The sequence below is a fragment of the Sphaerodactylus townsendi genome, unplaced genomic scaffold, assembly GCF_021028975.2.
Source record: "Sphaerodactylus townsendi isolate TG3544 unplaced genomic scaffold, MPM_Stown_v2.3 scaffold_34, whole genome shotgun sequence".
In the NCBI taxonomy this organism is placed as follows: Eukaryota; Metazoa; Chordata; class Lepidosauria; order Squamata; family Sphaerodactylidae; genus Sphaerodactylus; species Sphaerodactylus townsendi.
Window position 1 is genome coordinate 30,157 of NW_025950517.1, and position 21,352 is coordinate 51,508.

At 43.7% G+C, this 21,352-nt stretch overlaps 1 protein-coding gene across 2 annotated transcripts in view; it reads right to left on the bottom strand.

Annotated features, from left to right (window-relative positions):
* Positions 1 to 212: 212 nt before the first annotated feature.
* AMOT (angiomotin) overlaps positions 213 to 21,352 on the bottom strand; it is a 76,723-nt gene continuing 55,583 nt past the window's right edge. Inside the window, exons 7-13 of one of the 2 annotated variants that reach the window (XR_007243355.1) lie at positions 17,554 to 17,703; positions 16,874 to 17,067; positions 14,357 to 14,479; positions 8,241 to 8,473; positions 7,089 to 7,316; positions 2,914 to 3,999; positions 213 to 2,824 (exon numbers count right to left, since the gene is read on the bottom strand). Coding sequence is in view for 1 of the 2 variants with exons in the window: in XM_048482986.1 (XP_048338943.1) it covers positions 3,899 to 3,999; positions 7,089 to 7,316; positions 8,241 to 8,473; positions 14,357 to 14,479; positions 16,874 to 17,067; positions 17,554 to 17,703 (1,029 nt within the window). In the remaining variant the exon portion in view is untranslated. Of the gene's footprint in view, positions 4,000 to 7,088; positions 7,317 to 8,240; positions 8,474 to 14,356; positions 14,480 to 16,873; positions 17,068 to 17,553; positions 17,704 to 21,352 lie in introns of both variants that reach the window. The other variant, XM_048482986.1, reaches the window with a different exon arrangement.

Sequence of the window (21,352 nt, forward strand, 5' to 3'; positions counted from 1 at the left end):
GCCAAGCTAAGCTCTTTCCCCAACATATTTGCCAAACCGAGCTATTCTTCCCCATTGCTAACCCCAAAAGAAATCCTTCCCCCTGTTAAGCTAGGTAACATCTGGCAGTGATGCTTATGTAATTTAAAGACGGGGAGCCAACTTTAGAAATGCTTCTCATCAATGGCCAAATGTGGTTACTAGGAATATAAAACCCACTAAGAAAATGTAAATCCATATAAATTTGGTTTTAATACAATTGTTATACAGAAAAAGGCAACATTGCTACAATATCTAAAAGCTGTTAACTAAACAGTTCATTTTCGTTCAATGTAGGCTTTTGTATTTTGGACTTTAAAAGACAAGCAGCATACACTGGTCCCTTCCTTCTGTAGTTCTTCCTTATTGGATGCAATTTATCAAATGTTAATAGAGTTATTGTTCCATGTATACATATGAAGAAACTGAATATGTTGCCTATGAACTGGTCTTTCCTTCACCAGAAACGAAGGTGCAATGGGTCCAATATGATCTTAACAATTTTGCCGCCCCCCCCCCCCCCATTGAGTCTCATGATAGCCCTTTCCGTTTTCTGGTGCCCATCAGAAACAAGAAGGAAAAGTCTGCCAAAGGCTTTTGGTGCATACTTTTGGGCAAGAGGCCTCCTCTTTAATTATGCCAGGCCTGGCTAACTCACCTGGTGACGCAGCCAGTGATCACTTACCAATTGTGTGTTAATGGCCTGCCAGATCTCCAAGAGGCACCCAGATGGCCTTAATTTTGGGTGGTGAGTCTAGAGTCTGCCCTTTCTGAAGGATGCTTCAGTGAGCAGGGGGACACCCAGCCGAAGAGCAGCTCAGTGCAGGAACAGCAGAGCTGCGGAATCTGTGGCTCTCCTAGGTCTGGCAGAGAAGAAGGGAGCTGCCTTTTGCTACACTGGATCTGCAGGGCAGCCAGGTCCTAACCAGGACATTGGGTTCCTGTTGCTGTTCTGCTTGTCCCACCTCACCTCTGCCTTCCTCCAACTTTGGGACAAACTGCAAATCCAACTTGCTTCAGAAGGTGACAGGGATGGGAGGATGACAGGCTGAGGAGGGGTGAAGTTGCAACCCTGTGAATTTGGCATCAAGAAACAGGAGGTCTCTTGAAATCTTAGGAGGCAACATTTGGCTCATGCAGAAAACAAAGATAATTTTTAAGACCCACCCCACAAGGATGTAACCATAGTACAGAAATGAGAATCCTGCACTCTCCCGAAAGTTGGTTCCACTGGATCATATGAAATCAACTCTTAGCAGGAGAAGCATAATGCTGCCCACTCCCTATCCAGTGGCTAAGGCAGGCGTTGAGTGGCCACCATTTCTTCTCAGAATCCCAGAGCACCCAGCAGCTATTGGTTCTTTGGTATAAGGATGCTGTAAGGCTCCAACTAAAGGCTGAGGAGCCCTGTGAGAAGAACACACCAGGAAATGCCCAGATATGGGCCTTGGATTTAGCACTGACCATACAAAGGGAAGAAAAAGTGTGCTTTAGCAGTTACTGAAAAATATAGAGCTAACACTGTCCTCTGAATTCTTTGCAAAAGGAAATGTATTTTCTGTACAGTACAGTTATAATGATGAGGTTTACATTCTAGGCATAAAACACAAGTTCCTATACAAGTTCAAGGAAAGAAATATATCGAGGCACCAAACAAAGACATTCAATGTTTTGGAACACTGCAGCATTTCCCTAGCCAGGCAGTCACTTCACACTCAAGGCTGTCTTGAGATAAATGGAATTGCAGTGAAGACACTGGAGCGTGTGAGAAGTAACCGAGCCTAAAATCCATTCACCTTGTAGAAACAATATACAGAGTTCCCGCAAGGCCACGTACAGCTTTGCTTTGATTACATGAGTTCATCTCAACTCTAAAGCTTGGTTCACACATGAAGGTCATCAGGGTTTTATAACATTTGTCTCATTTCTGGTACAAAAGCGGGGGGATGCTGTTTGCCGAGAATCTGCTTTCCTTTCTGGATAAGTGGACCAAAGGCTGTGCATGACCCTAAGGACCTATCTTGTCTAGATTCGCTTGAGGAAAAAAAGTATTGGGTTGACAGGCCCTAATTGGCGGGTGTGGACAGGAACTGTCTACGTACCCTCAGATCCTGTAACAAACCCAGCAAGTGTCAAGTGAAACACAGCTTCTCCAGAACCCCCCTTCCTCCTTTAATTTAGGGCGGAACTTGAAACCACAGAGAACTTCATCTGTGACCTGTCTGGAAGTAAATAAACCAATCTTCTTGGTGCTTCTAACATACTGTGAAAAGTTATTTCTACAGAAAGAAGTTATGCAGAAGCTCCAGAGGCCTTCTGGGATGCAATTCATGCTTTGCCTCTTGTGGTCCAGTGTGATGCTAGGAGCTTTCCCTTCAACACACCACACTGTAGAGAGGATGCTCGCCAGACTTGTGCCGCTTAGAAGCTCCCTGAGCAATGCAAAGGGAAGGAGTAGGGAACTCATCTCACACTGCTGAAAAGGTCCGGTCACACTTCACCTTTTGTTGCAGGTTCCACTCATGGCTTCTGTATATTTTTATTTTCATATTCATATATGAAGCCATATCAAAAACAGGAGAGAGGAAGAGCACACACCATCGCTAACAGGTGGGAACTTTAGGAACCACTTAAATAGTTAATGTCAACGTTGTGCACTGAAGGGAATAATTTTTCTTTTAGAAAAAAATCTCAGCAGAAACTGTTGGCCAGATGCTGCAAGGAGAGTGGTGCTGGCTCCCAGAGAGAGGAAAAATGAAAGTTACTCCACATGTTTCCACTGTAAATGATGGTTTTCTAATAATTTCTGCAGAAGGAAAAAAGCATTTTGGATTTCAGGAAAATGCAAGATTGGCAACCTGGAGAGTTTCTTTATTTCTTAAAACACTGACCCACCTTCAAGTCACTATTATCACGAATAAGGCACTAAATTCTTAGTTGTTAATAGACAAGTATTAGGAGGACAGCTGTTGTCCTGGAATGAGCTGGTGACCGACTGGCAAGGCATTTTGGAAATCTGGAAAAAACAACGGAGAAAAATCTTCACTCCGGTCATGTGAAGACAAACCTCTTCAGCTACTGAACAATCCCAAGGCCCTGTTGTGGTTTGATACACGACCACTAAGAGAACACAGGGTGATTTCTGTGAAGGCAGCTGAAAAGCAGAGAACAGAACTAAAAGCAAAACGAACTGATGCTGCTTATTCAGTGAAATCCTGAAGGAAAAAAAACATCTTGACATATATGAGCATAGCAAACTCTCTTCATCTCAGGATATCTAACACAGAGAATGCTGAGAAGTGCAGGCACATTGTGAAAATGCAACACTCGCTCCATCCTGGAATGTTTAGTGAAAATAGACACACTCTCACAAGGAGAAGGAGATTCCTGACATGTCTTGGAGGTTTATGTATTGTTGATACTCAGGAATATCTGAATATTCAGGTCATTTACATGACAATAAAAAATGACAGCACCGAGATATTGTATGGCCAGTGAAGAACCTGGTGATAACAGGCTTGGTAAAGGCCTAGCAGACTTCAAAAGTTAACGATTTTTCTTTTCTTTTTTAAGACAGGTTTTTTAAAACAATACTGACAAAAAAATTAGTGCATTTAAGACCTTGATTCATCCAGATGCCAACAGATCCAGTATTTTTTGTTTAAAAAGATGGTTGGGCAAAATTATCTTCTCAAAAAGATCAAATCTACCCTAATGTTTTGGAACAAATTATAAATTAAGCTGTCCATACTTTAGGGAGTGTATATACTGTGACATACAACTGTACATTCCTTTATGAATCAGGTATTTGAATTTGCTAACTAAAAAAGAAGTCCGGGGGCAGGGGAGCGAGGCTCTTCTGCTCCAGCTGCACATTTCTTCAGATGAGATACTCCACCATTTCTGTGTCGTTGAGGTCCTGCCCCAAACTTTGAATGGGGTTTTTTCTTTCCAGGGTGCTGGAATGGAAAACTGGGCCATCTACAAATGGGGGGAGGACACAAATGAAAGAAGGCGTGAATGCTTACAAAGCGGGTAAACAAGCCACAGTATCAAAATTCTCTTTTATATCCAATCATTATTGTTATTGTAGATTTCACAGCTGGTTGTTGTCCTTTCATTACAATTCGAACCTCACCCAGAGGCCTAGGAAGTTGTAATGTATTGGCGCAGTATTCGTGCAGATCCCAGCAGGGCTGCTTTCTGAATCTGACAGATGTTAATTTTGTCAATTCGAAGATGTTTCAAGTGCTGCCCTGGTGTTTTCGGAATGGCGTCCAGCATGCCGACTGCTCAGCTGGTTTGTGCTATAGATGTTAAAGCACGATTTTCAAATTGTGGTTTAATTAATTGATTGATTTGGTATACCGCTCTACTCCCGAAGGGCTCTGAGTGGTGTACAAGCATAAAACAAGTAAACATAATCATATAATACATTGAAATCTATTAGAATTTACTAAAATCCCATTAGCAGCAATACCCCACATAGACTTATTTGCAGGCCCATAATTGTGATAGGGAAGGCACGGGCACTGCAAGACCCTCCGCAGAGGAGGGGATGCACTCAGAGACCCCCATTCGTGAGGACCAGGCCACCCAACACCAAAGGCAAAGAGCAGGCTTTACTTTGCCCACAGGAGCAATGGCAGCCACACACTTAAAGGAAAGAAAGGGACTGCCCAGTGAGGTCACGCCCGTGGCTTCCAGTAACTGCAACTGCCTCTGCCTCCAAGGCCCAGACTGCTCCTACCATTATGATCACACCATATTGAGCTCTGTTTCTTCTAACGCTGAAGTGTGACTGAGCGTTTTGGATCTGCCTTTTACTTCAAAAGCTAGCCAGTGGCCCTCTATCTAGTGCCAACTTTAGGCATTCAAGTTAGGACACTGCTCACCAGAACTGTTCTGACCTAAAGTTAGCCAGTTTTTGCATTGGTTCAATGAGATTTTGAGCCAGTTAGTAAATGGCCCTGGTGTGTACATGCTGCAGGTGCAACAACATTCTACCTCCGAATGCACTGAAAATACATTCATGACGATACCTGTTCATGCACTCTGTCCACTGCAGAAAAGAACCTTCACACGCATTAAGTACCAGTTCATAGTACCATCTGCATGTGTTGTACCTGCATGTGTCACTTGCTGCATGGCTTGTAGAATGTACATGCCAAATGTGGGCATAACTACTACCCCCGCCCTCCAACGTATATATGATATTCATACCTGGCACAGTCACATGCATACATCCCAATTCACCTGATCTCCCTGAACCTAGGAGGAGATAGTGGGAGTCAAGTGTGTGCTTGGGGTTATTCATGACAATGAATACTGAACCCAGCTGAGGTTGCTCCACTGCCGCCCCACCATGTGAAGAAGGTCTCCCACTAGGGCAGTCTGATAAAGGCATTAATAAACATTTCTAAGTGATGGCAGTTCTGTGTGTACATGTCAGCATATTCTAAACTATGTGGAGCAGTTCATTTTTAGCGGCTGCTAGACTTCCCACACAACTCAGGCATGTGTACCATATGGATTACCTCTCACACACTGGCATGGATAGCCCAGGTTAGCCCAATCTTGTCAGATCTCAGAAACTAGGCAGGATGGGGTTGAGTTAGAACTTGGATCCTCAAGGAGGTCCATCCAGGGCTGCTACATGGAGCCAGGAAATGACAAGACACTTTAATTTGTCTCTTGCCTTGAAATCCCTACAGCCACTGGCATAGGGCAGCTTTTCCCCACAGCTGCCAACGTGGCTAGTTCATTGTGGAACATCCCAGCCTTCTCCTCCAAAAGACGTAGGGAAGATCGTACTGCGATAAGGTCTGAAGTAGTTGCCCGGAATGCCCCTACTCTGTACTGACCTCCCCCACACTTTCTCCCACCTACATTCTCCCCCCCGAGACCCCCCTGACTTTCTCCCCAGTGGGGTCTGAAAGTGGCTTATGTGACTGTTTTCCTCTCTTCCATTGTATCCTCACAAAATCAGATTTATGAGGTACGTGAGCAACTGTCCCATAGTCTTACCAGGAGGTTTCCATGCTATTGAGGGGGTATGAGTTTGGGGGTCTCCTAGATTTTAGTCCAACACTCTAATCGTTACACCGCACTATCCTTGACCAATTTACATGCCCTTAAATCATAAAGTGCAACTGGAAACTGATTTGAACTATAGCAAAATAAGGAAGCAAAGGTTTACAGAGGGACAACTTGAAAGTACAGTTGACTTCTTTGTCACTTGGGGGCTTGTGGCCTGCTCTAGACGAACAGCTCATTGTATGGGGGAACTGGGATTAATTCAGACTGCAGGTGGGGAATTTGCAGGATTCAGTGGTACCCACAAAAAAAAAATTAAATTCTGATACACTGAAAACAAGCAAGTCAGAAGGGTAGGCTGAAACTCTTCTCCCCAACAACTGGTTATCCTGATTTCCCAGGGCAACCGGGGAAGGGGGGAGGGGGCCGAGAAAATAATGTAATCATGCAAATCACCCCCTCCCCTTTTGCAGTCTGACGCCATCCCATCCAGGAAGTCAGTTACTACATGATATGATGCTTTTCTGAACTTGCCTCTGTCATGGTTGCTTTCCACAGGCTCTTGAAAAAGAAACACAACATTGCATAGAGCCAGGATTGGGGAGACCCAGGTTTGGCTCTCCACTAGTGCCATAAATGCTTGGTGGGTGACCTTGGGCCAGTCACATTCTCTTAACCTAGCCTACCTCACAGGGTTGTTGTGAGAATGAAGTGTAGGAGAGGAGAATGATGTAAGCCACTTTGATCCCCACTGGAGAGTAAGGCTGGGGATAAATGAATTAAACAAATAAAATAAATGTTCACCATCAGAACTGACCCAGAATCAGGGCATGACTTACAAACTTATAAACCCTGCTCTTAGGAGCCTTCGCAGGGGTGTTTCACATCTCTTGTTAGGGCTGTACATTAACATGTAAGTGGGATGTGAAACTCAAAGCTCATTCTGCTGTTCTGTGCCCCAGAAGATCGGCCTGCCCCCAATGGTTCAGAAACAGCCATAGAGTACAGTCCTGGCACTAGAAACCTGAAGTTACCTGCTTTCTCTGCAGTGTAGGACAGACTCATAGCAGGGAGCCTCCCCTGCACTGGAGGAGCAGCAGTGGAGGCCGGGATCTTGTTCTGCTCACTGCCACGGTCTGTCTGAGTGCTACAGTCTCGGCTGCCAGTTTTTGAATGCGCAGAGAGTAGCGGAGTAGAAGGAAGAACAGGTGAGGGGGTTGAAGGGATGGATTCCGAGCGGCATTCTGTTCCCAGCAGAACACCTGAGAGAAGAGCAAAGAGAGGGCGAGATTTCAAGACAGGTACCCAACATCTGCACATGCCCACCTTGGTCCCAGCAGCAGCTTCCCTTTTTAGCCAATGATGTCAGACCCTCACATGTCTACAGACACTGCTTATGAACCATTCTGAAGAGTTCTATAAGCAAAGCAACTGAAACAAATTTTGATTTATTCAATTTAGATCCTGTCTTTTCCCAGCCAAGCTGGGTTTAGAGCGGCTTCCAAGAAACAATGCACCAGGCGCTTTCCCCCCTTGCTATGCCTCTGGGCATGAGTCTCATATGACAAACAATTCTGTCAGGCTGGGGCCAGAATCTGGCTGTGGTTGAGGACAGCCAGGTACTTTTGGGGCAGAGACTACCAGGAAGCTGTTTCTTGAAGGGCATAAAGCTCTCTGGGGAATATATCGGGAGAGGCAGCCCCGCATATACAATGGTCGCAGATTGTTTAGGGCAGTGGTGGTGAACCTTTGGCACTCCAGCTGTTATGGACTACAATTCCCATCAGCCCCTGCCAGCATGGCCAAATGGCAGGGGCTGATGGGAATTGTAGTCCATAACAGCTGGAGTGCCAAAGGTTTGCCACCACGGGTTTAGGGCTTTTTACAGGTAAGTACCAAAACCGTGAACTTGATCTGGTACTCAATCTGGAGCCGGTGCAGCTGGTGCAGCATGGGATGGCATGGAGTTGTGAACCTGGGCTTCCCACACTTGGGTCCAGCACTCTTAGCCACTGCTCAAATCTCAGCGGCTATCTAATGTGACAATCATCAGTAAAGGAGAACTGTGCAGTCACACTGCCTTATTTTCACCTTGCTTATTGCTGCCATGAAGTCACTTGCGCAAGACTATAGCCCAGTTGAGAGCTGCGCCAAGTTCCTCCCCCACCTGATTACAAATAAATTACCTAAGCTGCCTTTCCAGCTCTTGTCCTCCCTCTTCTCTTCCAGAATGGGGGTGCTGCTCAGTGTGGAGGAGTGGGAAAGCAAGCCAGACCCCGTGTTGGAGATCGACATCAGGGACTTGGCTGGTCTCATGGAAGACAGCTGATCAGTCTTGCTGGCCTCTTTCCGAGACCGCTGTTGGAGGACTTTAATCATGGCGTCCTTCTCAATGATCTGAGCATGGAGAGTTTTGATCCTGGGAAGAGACAAAAGATACTCTGTGTTACGGCTACCACCCTCTTTCCAGACAGTCAGGGAATGATGCAAACAGAGGTCATCAGCCAAAGTACCCAATGCTTCCTGGCCTAGCTCAGAATCACCTTCTCAAGAAGAGGAGCACCTTGATTAATTTCTTTGGGCAACAAAAGCCACAACTTCAGAACAATGTATTTATGAAACTCAATGGCATTGCTATCAAGACAAGAAAAGACAAATGGGAGGGGAAAATATACCCTTGTTTACTGGGACAATTCCTTACATAACACCTAATGCTGTGAGGTGGGCAATGTTTCCCTTCTGTCCAAATTGTCCATTTGGTGCTGGAGAAACACGATGCTTACAAGACAACAGGAACGTGCAAATTGGAGAGCAAGGCAAACTGAGAACTGAGCAAGGACTCTTCTACAGAAGATGAAAATTACTCTGGGGCATTAAAAAAATGACAAGAAAAACCTCAGGCCCCTTTACTTGCCAGATAATGGAGCCTCTTTCCATGCAAGACCCAATGTTGTCATTAATTTGAGAGGGTAGCCATAATGGTCTACAGTAATACAAGTAGACTCAAGTCCAGTAGCATCATAGAGAACAGCATGATTTTGGGGGTATAAGATTTTGAGGGAGATAAATACATCTTTGTCCTGGGAAAAGGTTCAAGCTGCTAAATTTCTGCCTGACCCACAATTCTTTAACATTTAAAAACTTCGTTAGACATCAGGTTGGACAGTCCAAACAGACAACTGAGAAACTAAGCATCTGTTCACACTGTGCCAAACTAAAGTTTGGCATTACCATAGTCAGGTGAGACAGGTCTGATCTCCATAGCAGTGGCGTAGTGGCTAAGAGCAGGTGCATTCTGATCTGGAGGAACCAGGTTTGATTCCCAGCTCTGCCGCTTGAGTTGTGGAGGCTTATCTGGAGAATTCAGATTAGCCTGGGCACTCCCACACACACCAGCTGGGTGACCTTGGGCTAGTCACAGCTTTTTGGAGCTCTCTCAGCCCCACCCACCTCACAGGGTGTTTGTTGTGAGGGGGGAAGGGCAAGGAGATTGTAAGCCCCTTTGAGTCTTCTACAGGAGAGAAAGGGGAATATAAATCCAAAACTCTTCTTCTTCATAGTAGAGTGGGGAATTTGGCAGCAGCAGTGGTGTAGTGGTTAGGAGCAGGTGTACGCTAATCTGGAGGAACCGGATTTAATTCCTCACTCTGCTGTTTGAGCTGTGGGAATTCAGATTAGCCTGTGCTCTTCAACACACACCATTTGGGTGACCTTGGGCTAGTCACAGTTAGACTTGGAGATTTGGGTACACCGAATCCTGGATTTGGCCCGAATCTGGCGCATTTGGGAATATTCAGCTGAATATATCCTGCCCGAATATGAACGAATGGAAATGCAAGGCATTTGGGCTTTTGGGGGATATTTTTTGGTGTTTTTTTGCATTTTGGCCTGCAGGGGATGCATTTTTAAGTTGCATTAACATAGGGCATCATCCAGAGACACTTGATGGTGTCACCCAAATTTTGGTGAAGTTTTGGTCTAAGGTCCAATGTTATAGACCTCAAAGTGGGTGCCCCATCCCCCTTGTTTCCAATGGGCGCTAACAGGAGCTGGGGCTACCACTTTGAGGGTCCATAACTTTGACCCCCTGAATCAAACCACACCAAACTCAGGTGATATCATCAGGACAGTCTCTCGATGAGACCCTGGAATTTTGGTGCCAGTAGCCTGACAGGCACCCGAAGAAATCTGCCCCGATTCTCTACTCTGCAATGCCTTGGAACCATTGTAGTCAATGGGGGATTTCTGAGTGTGAAGCAGGATGCACATTTGTGAAGATAGTGGATCCAGACTTTCAAGGTGGCTCCAAGAGGTCCTTCTGGTAATAGAATGCAGGCTTGGTGAACTTTGCTTCTGGGGGTTCAATTTTATGGGCCCCCAAAAGGCTTATTTTGTTTCTCCACTCCAACAGATGAAGTCTGCTGGCTGAGTTATCTCAGAACTCTCTCAGCCCCCCACCCCATCCCCACCCCCAGAAGCAAAGTTCAGCAAGCCTGGATGCTATTTCCAGGAGGCCTCCTGCAGCCACCTTGGAAGTCTGGTGCTTCTAGCATCAAAAATCTCTTGTAAGATCTTGGGGGGATAAGAGCAGAAAGTCTTCTCCTCTGATGAAACACAACTTACACAAGCAGGCAGCTGTTTACACTGGCAGTCCTGTGCTTTTACTGAAAGATTGGACTGGTGTTAGCAGCAGATGAAAGAAACTGTTGAGTGTTAAAAACTGTATGGAACCATGGTGGTCTACAATGAAACTGAAATACAACCGAAATATGACACTTGTTTATTAGACCAGCCCAAATGTAACAAAACAGCACAGACTTTTGAGTTCAACAAGCTTGATGTTAAGTGCAACACAGGTGAAGGAGGAAAAGACATTAAGTGAGCACAAAAAGGAAAAATCAAAATTTCTGCTCTAAGTTAGAAGTCTCGTATAGGCCCTGAATAACAGAAGCCAAAATCTGCAAAGGGAAAGGCTACGTAGGCTTTTGCACACAGCTCATTGATATTCTGGCCTAATGGAATTCATAGTGCTAGCAAAAGACCCCTTTGTTCTAAATCATACCTAGGAATGCAAGAATCCGACAACGGCCCAGCATTTGTTTCTCGTGTAATACAACAGGTCAGCAAGGTCCTAAGGATCCCTTGGAAATTGCATGGGGCCTGGCAGCCACAATCATCTGGGATTGTGAAGCGCATGAACAGAAGTTTAAAGATTTCTCTGACCAAGATTTTACTAGAGACCACTCTGAAATGGCCAGAGGCCCTCCCTCTAGCCCAGGGGTAGGGAACCTGCGGCTCTCCAGATGTTCAGGAACTACAATTCCCATCAGCCCCTTTCAGCATGGCCAATTGGCCATGCTGGCAGGGGCTGATGGGAATTGTAGTTCCTGAACATCTGGAGAGCCGCAGGTTCCCTACCCCAGCTCTAGCCCTTTTGCGGGTCAGAACTGCTCCAAACGGGCCGTGGAAAGTTAGCCCTTTGAAATACTATTTGGAAGGCCCTATCCTGTTACAAAACCCTACGCCATTGAAGTGGGGGCGGTGGGAGATGTTCTAACTGTGCAATACTTGTGTCGCCTAGCTGCCTCAGTCTCGCACCTACATCGAGATCTCAACGAACTCCACCCTGTGGGTCTCACAGTTCCGCTACATCCATTCGAGCAAGGTGACTGGGTATTCCTGAAATCGTGGAAAAAGGAACCGCTGAATCCAGTCTGGAAAGGTCCACACCAGGTTTTGCTAACTACTTACTCCTCTGCTAAACTACAGGAAGTGAAACCTTGGATCCATTACACTCGGCTGAAATGTGCTGATCCGCCTCCTGTAGTCCACGCCCGAGGAGAAGCTACAAAGCAACCGGACGTGTGGACCTCTGAACTTGACCCAGCTTTGCGCCTGTGCCTACGTCATCACAAGCACAGTCATCCAAAGGCTCCGCCTCCCCAGGTTGTCTACCTGAGGGAGGGGAATCGGCTACTGACTCAGACTCTGAATAATTCCATTTGCCCATGAGCCACAGGCTGCTCTGATCTCTGTACTTCTCAGGTTTTCCCCTGATATAGGGACTTGGGCCCCGTTTGCTCACGGACGCTTTGCTGCAGAAGACTTTAATCAAGATCCACAGATCAAAATCAACGCATCTGCAAGACTGGGGTAGCTACTCGATCAAGAGTGTTGTGCTTTTATTATTGACTATACGTTACGCTTTGTTTTGCTTTGTTACTTATTTACATGAATTCTCATTCACTATATATCCCCGTCCCATATTATATTCTACCACCTCCACCAGTCCCGTGGACAGGGGCGTGGGTAACTGTTGGACCAGCCCCTTCCTTTTCAGCGTGCCTACACTATTTCTCTTCCATCTACCAACTCCGCGATTGTGAAGGAAAGACCGTAGCTTTCCTTCTAGTATTCCAGAGAATCCCGGCTGTATCTAGCCAGTGGGGGCCGCCTAGGGGGTCGCTTTTAGTAAGGGCAAACAGAGCAATGAATCTGACCCTTGATCAAATAGTCTACAGTTGCTTGACTACCCTTGAAAATTTCATTTGTTATCCCATATACTCGCCCCGTTTGTTTTGGCAATCAACTCTCCCCCGGCTTACCATTTGTGATTGCCAAGTATACACTTTAGGTCCAAGATGTCCACACATACGTTTCTAGCCAACCTTAGTTTCCTGCTATTGGTTTCCGCACTTCCTGATCATCCTTTAAAGCCTCCTCTGCAATATATCGCCACCTTGGGAAATCTTTCTGATTGTTGGCTATACTATAAAACCCAAATAGCTTATATGGGGACCTGGGCACATTATACTCACATTCCCAAGACTTTAGCCTGGTGGTTTGACTTTACTGATGGTCCTGGTGATTTCTATGACTATACAGAATGGCCTGCCAACTCCCCAAAGCAGTTCGAATGGGTCCAGGTATCTTCCAATTGGAAGTTAGACACGGTTGGGAACTGTACACCACCTCAGTTTGCACGGGCCATGTGCAATTATTTCCGTTATGTTTGCGAAAGACAGAGGGCACCAAAGACTACGGTTCCTTGGATCCGGAAAAATGTGGTGCCATCCTGTCTTTCAGCCAGTTTGAATGGATGCCAGAAAAAGGAGAAGTCGTTTACATGGCCCGACCCAGAGGCAGCCTACATGGCTACTTGAAAGTTTCTGACTCCCACACCACTGTTTATTTCTCAGTCCATTCTCCTGAAGCCTATGGACACATATACAAAATAGCCCAGTTGAACAACATTACTCAAGCCTGGGAGGGGACAGCAGAATCTATTTTACCCTGGTTAACCTTAATGTATACTTGTACCTATGAAAAGGTGTTAACTGCCAGTATTACTGAACCCTGCCAAGTTCTCGATTCCATCGCTCAGAAATTTGGTCGATCTTTACTGCTTTCAGAAAAAGGATTGTATTTTATATGTGGCCCTGTTGGCCAGAAAGTGATACATGCTGAATGGAAAGGTTTATGTTCTTTTGGGACTGCTGTATTAGAACTTGAAAAATGTGACTCAATCCCTCCCGGGCAAGTGTTAAATCTAGGCAATCGTTTCTCTCGGGCTGCCCCCACTAGGGAGGTTATTCTAAACCCTCTAGTGGGCGAGTCCCATCCATGGTGAGGAACTTTCCTTCGTGCCTTGTTCCCCTTTTATGGTGTAGCCGAAATTGAAAAAGCTGTCAAGAATCTTTCAGCCATTGTTGAGTTTTGACTATTTGATTGCGACTCTCCTGATGCTAGCGAAGCCCTCGTTGGGTTGAATAAAATTATTTCTTTAATTTTATTCTGTTATCGGTTTGGCTTATTAGCCTCTGGGTCTGTACCCCTCACCTGTGGTAACAATTTCAGCGCATGATGGCAAAGCATGATGATTTTCTTAAAATTAAGACCAGGAGGTGTTGATGATTAAGATCACATATTGCAGAATCAGGTTTCAATATGCCCCAGAGGCTCTTGGGATAAAGAATTAAAAAAATGAGTTATTCTCTCTTTGTGCTTTTTGGAGAAGTATTGCCCCACAGTGGAATTTTGAGCTGTAAAGGAGCCCTCCTAACTTGACTTTCTCCCATGACAGTGACCAACTTCCTGAATTGCAAATAAAGCCCAGTGATACATATGAAAGGGATGCAGATGTGTGAATGCGAGAAGCAAGTAACCCCGCCAGCAGGGCAGCACAGCAGGAAAGCCTGTCAAAAAAGCAAGCAACAGCCTGGCCACTGGCCTGCATCTGGAAATGGCACTTTTGGGTTTGACAAGAAGCAGGAAGACAACAGCCGCTCAGCCTGCGTTTTACCTGCCCTCCATATCAAGGCACCTCCTGTTGGCCATCATAATCTCCTCCTCTTCCTTCTGAATACGAGCTTCCAGGGAAGTGTCGTAACTGGCATTGGGGGAGTGGCTGATGACAGTGGTGTCCCTGAGAACAAGAAGATCAGAGGTGGATGGCAAGTCAGCAGTGAGTTATCTCATCCACTCACATTTCCTTCAACAGCTTTGGGGAGAGTAAATGCAAAGTTTAATTATCTCCAACTCCAAGCAAGCTACCCTATGCACAGGATCACAAAATGCAGGACTACATTGACTTGGACTGTGAGGAAATAGGGGGATAGATCAGAAAAATGTTTATAAAATATTCTGTGCTGCAGAAAAACAGCATGCAAGACAAACATAATCAAGCCTAGCTTTCTCAAAAATATAACCCTTTTCTTTATTCAGGGTTTTTGTTCCAAGAAGCCCCACCCCTGCCCCAGTTCTGGTAACGACTCAATCATCAAACCTTTTTTTTAAATGACAACACTGAAGTTAAGAATATGGTGTAAATATTATACTGAAGGAGGCCAGAGCACCAACCAAAGATCCAAACTCCCAGGATAGAGAAAGCAGCATCTATATCTCCTTTTAAAAGGGTGGCAAAGTGTTACAATTATTTGGCATGTTTCTACCAAATGTTTTGGCTGGCATGATTAGATTTCTTTCCATCTCCTTTTCTTGGTACATGTAACAAAGCCTATAGTTCTCTAAAACATGCCCATTTTCTTTGTTCAGGGTTACTGTTGAAAATGTTCTTTAAAAATTTGACTGTTCTGTTCAGTAACAAACACAAGGGTAAAACCTATAGGAGTATAGAAAACAGTTCTACACGGTGCCTATTCAAAAGGCTATCACACCAAATTACTGGTTGCCTTGACTGAGTGAAGGAATGGTACAAACTACTGAAATGTTTTAAGAGACTTAACATCCTACTTTGGATTCAGGTGCCTTTTGTCATTAGAGATAATGTTTGCCTATTTCGGGGATGCTGATGTCTCAAGCAACTGTCTCAAGACGCAGCTGAGCCTGCTGATCTAGATAGAGATGAGAAGGAGAAACTTTCAAGGGTCAACTTTGCCAAGCAAAAAACGTGAAACTCTGCTAATACATTTTTTAAAAAATAGAAAAGCCTTAATGTGACAAAGCAGAGGGGAGGGCAAATGAAGTTAGCTAGTGATCAAAAGCTGCTAAACTCTACCTAGTAATTATAAGGTCTGGGTCATCTTTACACATCTGCATGCCAGAGGTCCACAGGCAAGCCTTAATTCCAGTAGGTCTTGCAGGAAACTGAGAACTTAGGGTGGAGGCTGATGCCCACAATGTGAAATTTAGGCCCTTGCAGAATTTGGTTGACAGAACAGCTCTGTTTGAACTAGTTTCTTGCATTTGTGAACATGCATCTAATGAACACGCAGAAATTGGGGGGAGGGCTTGCAGTGGAACTAGAGGCAAATATAAAGACAATATGGGCCTCATGGTTTGGGACTGAGCTACCTGAAGGCCACTCTTTTCCCTTATCTTCCAGCCTGGGAATTAAGATCACAGGGGGAGGCTCTCCTGACTGTCCTTCCAATCAAAGGAGCTTGCCTGGTAGGCACAAGAGCAGACCTCTTTAGTGGCAGCCCCGCAATTATGGAACAGGGAGGTATACCTGGCCTCCTCACTTTGAATTTTCAGGAAGCTGCTGAAGATTACTTTATTTAGGGTTGGCATTTGGTTAAATTTACTAGCAGTTCTAAATTGTTACTTGGATTTTGGTTTTTATATTTTATTTAAGCATTTTTATTTATTTTGTCTCTTGCACTCTGCCTTCAGTGCTGTAAGGAAGAAAAGTGGCTAACAAATGCTTTAAATAAAGAAATAATAAAACAAATTCCGCTTTCTCCTTCCACTGCTGCCCACCTCAAACCACACCTGGTTTCATTTCTTATCACCCTTCTTTTCTAAAAACGGGGAAAAAAATCAAGAGGCAAGAGAATTGGCAAAATAGGTATTATTTATTCCAAGCATTTTTAACAGAATGGGGGAGGGTGTGTGTGTATAAAGAAATGGTTCCCACTCTTGTTTGGCTCTGCATCCTAATCCTGAACAGGATTAGAGACAGGCAAAATAGAGGGCCAGGGATCTGGAAACCAACCCCAACAAGGAAAGACTGGAACTGGATATGCTTAGCTCAGGGCAGGCTGAGGGGAAACTGCACTCAGCAAATGGCGGGGGGGGGGGGGGGGGGGGGGACATTTATTCTCTGATGCACTAGAAGGTAAGGTTGTACCTAATGTCCCAAATTACAGGAAGACAGACATTGGTAGAATACTAGGAGAAACTTGTAAAGAAATGTTTGACAATAGGACCAATTGCTGGGGTGGTTGCAGGTTCCCTCTACCTGGACATTTTCAAACAGAGCTTACAGAGCCTTCTGTGGGGGATTTCCTGAGCAAGAGTTTGGACTAGATGGCCTGCAAAGCTCCTCTCTGCCCCAGGATCTGAATTCTGTTGTTACCTCTGTGCAGCAACAGTAGCTGCTGCATCCAATGCAAACTGACGCATCACACTTTCTTCTAGGTACTTCTGCTCCCACTTGGTCATGTCAGCTTCCAGAGCAAGGATCCTCTCCTCTTTTTCCCGCAGGAGCTCCATCAGTGAGGTGGCATTACACTCTGAGATGCTGGCAGGCTGAGATGCAGCACCCTGTCGCTAATGGGAGAAGGCAAGAGACAAGTCAGTTGGCCAACTGACTAGCAGCCTGGTGCCAAGACACACTTTCACAGAGACACACAGATCATAACTGCTTCTTTGAAGGTAAAGAGTGGTTTATACAAGCAAAAGCCAGCATTTTCAAAAGACACTACAGTTGGAGGTATGGTTCCATCACGCCCCAGAATGGCTTCAGCCTCCAATCTGAAAAAAGTCCTCTGTGCATCTCATCATGGGCTAAAATCTCTTCTGGCCATGGAACAGACCAGTCAGACAACTGCTCAGGTAAGAGGCTAGCTGCAATGCACACTGAACTCAAGCATTTTTTTTGAAACAACAAAGTAGCAAATAAAAAAACAACACTCAAAAAGCCCAGAAACTTCCCCAAATACAAAACCATCTCCATTTGGTTTTCATCTTTGCTTAAAAAAAAGAAATTCACTAGATTCTGCAGTTTTAAAGAAGAAAGCACTCAGTCCCCTGTACCTGCTGCATCCGGAGGGACTCCAGCTCCCTCTCCAGCCTAGTTCTGAGCCGGTGCTCCAGCTGTTCTCGCTTTTCACAGGCGGACTGCAGCTGAGCCAACGCCTGCTGCATTTTCTCCACCTTGTCCACATAAACATGCTTCTTCTTCACCTGCATCAAAGGAAGGCAGCAGATTGTACATTGTATGCAAAAAGATTAAAAAACATCCTTCCAAAGTTAATTGGACAAGAGCAATACGGCTTTATTAGAGGTAGTGATATCTGTCGCCTGTTAAGGAATGTATTAAATGTAATAGAACATGGCAAAAATGAAAAATATGCAATGATAAAGTTAGATGTATACAAAGCGTTTGATACAGTTAGTCATAATTACTTATTTCAAACTCTAGAAAATTTTGGGTTTGGAAACAACTTATAAACATTATATGAGAGATTTATAAAGGAGGAAGGGCAAAAATAAGAATTAATGACGGGTGGACAGGAATTGTTAATATTGAAAGGGGAGTGAAGCAAGGATGTCCATTATCACCACGTCTGTTTATATTGGTAATGGAATTTTTGACAGAAAGGATATATAATAACGGAAGGATAAAAGGTTATAAAGTGAATCCGGCTGATACAATGAAAGAATTAAAAATAATTCTAGAAGACTTTCAGAAATATTCGGGATTGAAAGTTAACATGGAGAAAACAGAAATAATGGGGGTTAATGTGGAAAAAAGACAATTAGAGAGAGGATTAGTAAAAAAGAAGATTAAATATTTGGGTATTACAATAACACATAGAAAGGAGAAGATGTTTAAATATAATTATGAAGCAAGGTGGAAAAAAATATTAAAACAAATAAAAGAATGGGATAAGAAGACCTTATCGATCACAGGAAAAATAAAAGCATTAAAAATGTGTATATTGCCGAAAATTTATTTCGAACTCTTCCGTTGGAAATTAAGAAGAAACAATTTGAGGAATGGGATAGAAAGCTGAAAGCTTGGGTGTTTAATAATAAAAAACCAAGAATCGTGAATAAGATTATATATATGACAAAAAATTCTTTAGGTTGGGGGATTCCAAAAATGCAAGAATATTATGAAGCATTCCAGATTAAGAGTCTGATGAGTATAAACGAGGATAAAGTAAAAAATGGATTAAGTTTGAAAATGAAATAAACGAAGGAGTTGGTGCACATGGTATCTTCAATAAAGAGTTGAAGAAAGGAAATCAAAAAGCAATAGGACCAAGAAAGGTCTTGCTAGATATATGGGAAAAATGGAGAGGTAAATGGTTGCCTGACACCCTGGATGTGGCACCTTTGGGAAGTGTGGCTGGCAAAGAAGGAAAAAAAGTAATAAAAATATTGAAAAGAAAAGGAATTCAAACTGTGGCAAATTTGATTAGGGGAGGAGGAGAAATTATGACATTACAAACTTTTATAGAGATAGGAGGAAACGAGAACTGGTTGGTTTTGAGAGGCATTTGGGAAAGGATAAAGGTTTCACGAATAAGAGGAGAATGTATAATGTCGAAATGTCTGGAACTATATGGAAAATGCAAAGGGAAAATTCTAGGGCATATATATAAATATATGGTAGATGATAAGGAATTCATGATAAGAACATTGAAACAAAAATGGGAGAAGGAAGGATTTCTAGACACTGGTAATACTGAAAAATTAATAGATAGTTGGAAAAATATAAAGATTGAGAAATATATGGAGTTAGATGGGAATTGTAGTCCATAACATCTGGAGTGCCAAAGGTTTGCCACCACTGGTGTAGGAGGATTATACCTGGTGAGCGGCTAACAACAGTGCAGGCTTTTGCCCTTGCTGAAGGAGACTGCAGCCTTTCCTAATCGGTCTGTCCAACTTGTATACTACCCTTTCTTCCAGGTGCACAATGTGACTTATATATAGCTCTCCTTCCCTTTTTTTATTCTCACAACAACACTGTGAGGTAGGTTAGGCTGAGAAAGAGTAATTGATTCAAGATCACCCAATGGGCTTCATGGTGGGTGGACTTTTGCATTCAGATCTCCGCAGTTCTACAGAGTTCTTGGAAGGGGTCTGAAAGTTCATATGTACTCTAAGCATTGTCATTTGGATCTTTTGTCATTATGAATGGATGCAAGATCTAATGTTCCTTAGTGATATAATGAATCATCTACAGATTTCTCAACTTGGCACTCCAGAGGAAGGATAAAATTGTTTCTGATTTCACTCAGACAATTTTCAGGTTTCAGAATAAGAGTTTCTCAAAGAGACACATTGTCAAGAAATTCAATTTATTTTCCCAATCTCAAAAGGCGAGTCAATGCATTCCCTAATATTGAAATAAAAGATGGCAAACATGAATAACACAAAGATAAATTACAAAGATAATTTTCTATACAGGTTTAAGAACTTGGAAAATCTGAAATCCTGCTTCGCCTTTCTTGTAAATCCACTGATGTAATCAATGATGATTGTCCAATTCCCAAACCCCTGGTGCCATGGAAATGGAACTAATTGAATTACAGGAGGACCTGGGCCTGAAGATGATCCATAAATTTCAATCTACAATTGAGTTTTGAAGGCAAGTTCCAGAAATAAAATATCCTGAACTGAAGAAAAGGTGCATAGGACTTATCTCGATTTTCAGCATAACATACTGCTATGAATCCTTGTATTCTGTAACGAAGTTTGTGAAGTCAAAGTATCAACACCTGACAGAGCTAATTCATACAGCCTTGGCATCGTATCACCTGGATTTTAAACAACTCACATCAAAGATGGAGACTTGCAATATTTCTTCTAGCAGTAATAGCCAGTAGCTATCTCTAATCTGCATATTTTTCTCCATATTTTGACCGGATAGTTAGAGTCTTAGACAAAGAAGCATAATAAGCATTTTTCTGTTTCTACATCTTTTGTTTTCATTTTTGGCTAACTCATTTAATGTTAATAAATATTATATATATGATTAATTATTATTGTGTATTTCTTAATATTTATATAAAAGGTCTGTAACAAACTGCCTATTGCAGTAAAAAATGAGTGTCATATTTGTTCATGTCCTGTGGCTTTGAAACATCTGAAGTTTATTCTATGTGGCTCTCATATTAAGCCAGTTTGGCTACCCTTGCCTTACCCTATCTCTAGCTCAATCAGCATTCAAGGAAATAGCCCCACCCTCTTTCCATGTAGCAACAGTCATAGACTGCAAGGTGTCTGTTGGACTCAACATACTTGCTTGGCTCCAATTTACATTTGGCTGGTTTGGGGGAAAAGTGAGTCTCTACTTTATTTTACTTTTCAGTTATGTTATCATAACATTGCAATTTGGAAATGGAACACAGGGGAAGGGTAGTGCCTATGCTTACTTGTTGAAATACCATATGGTTGCATACACAAATATGTACCCTCTTAATCTTTCTGTTGTCTCTTGGTACAAACTGAAGCAAACTGCCAGCAAACTATGAGTCTGCAGTGCCCTTGTGGCTGTAGCTTACTCAACGTTAAGATACTGCAGCCAAATCCAGATCCCACCCCCCACCCCCCCCAGAAATGGAATTGGAGACAACATTTCCTGAATGCATCAACAGGCTGAGGGCAAAGAGGGAAAGAGAAGCAATACTGAGGAAGGATCACGCTTTGGGGGCTGCTGGGAGCCCCATTATTCAGCCTTGGAGTCTCCAATATTTTACAGCCATGGGGCACCTTTGGAATTCTGACACAGGGTAGTGGGCACCACCACAAAATGATCACCACAGAAGACCGACAGATTACACACACTGTCTAAATGCAGGGGACAGGAGGAACAACT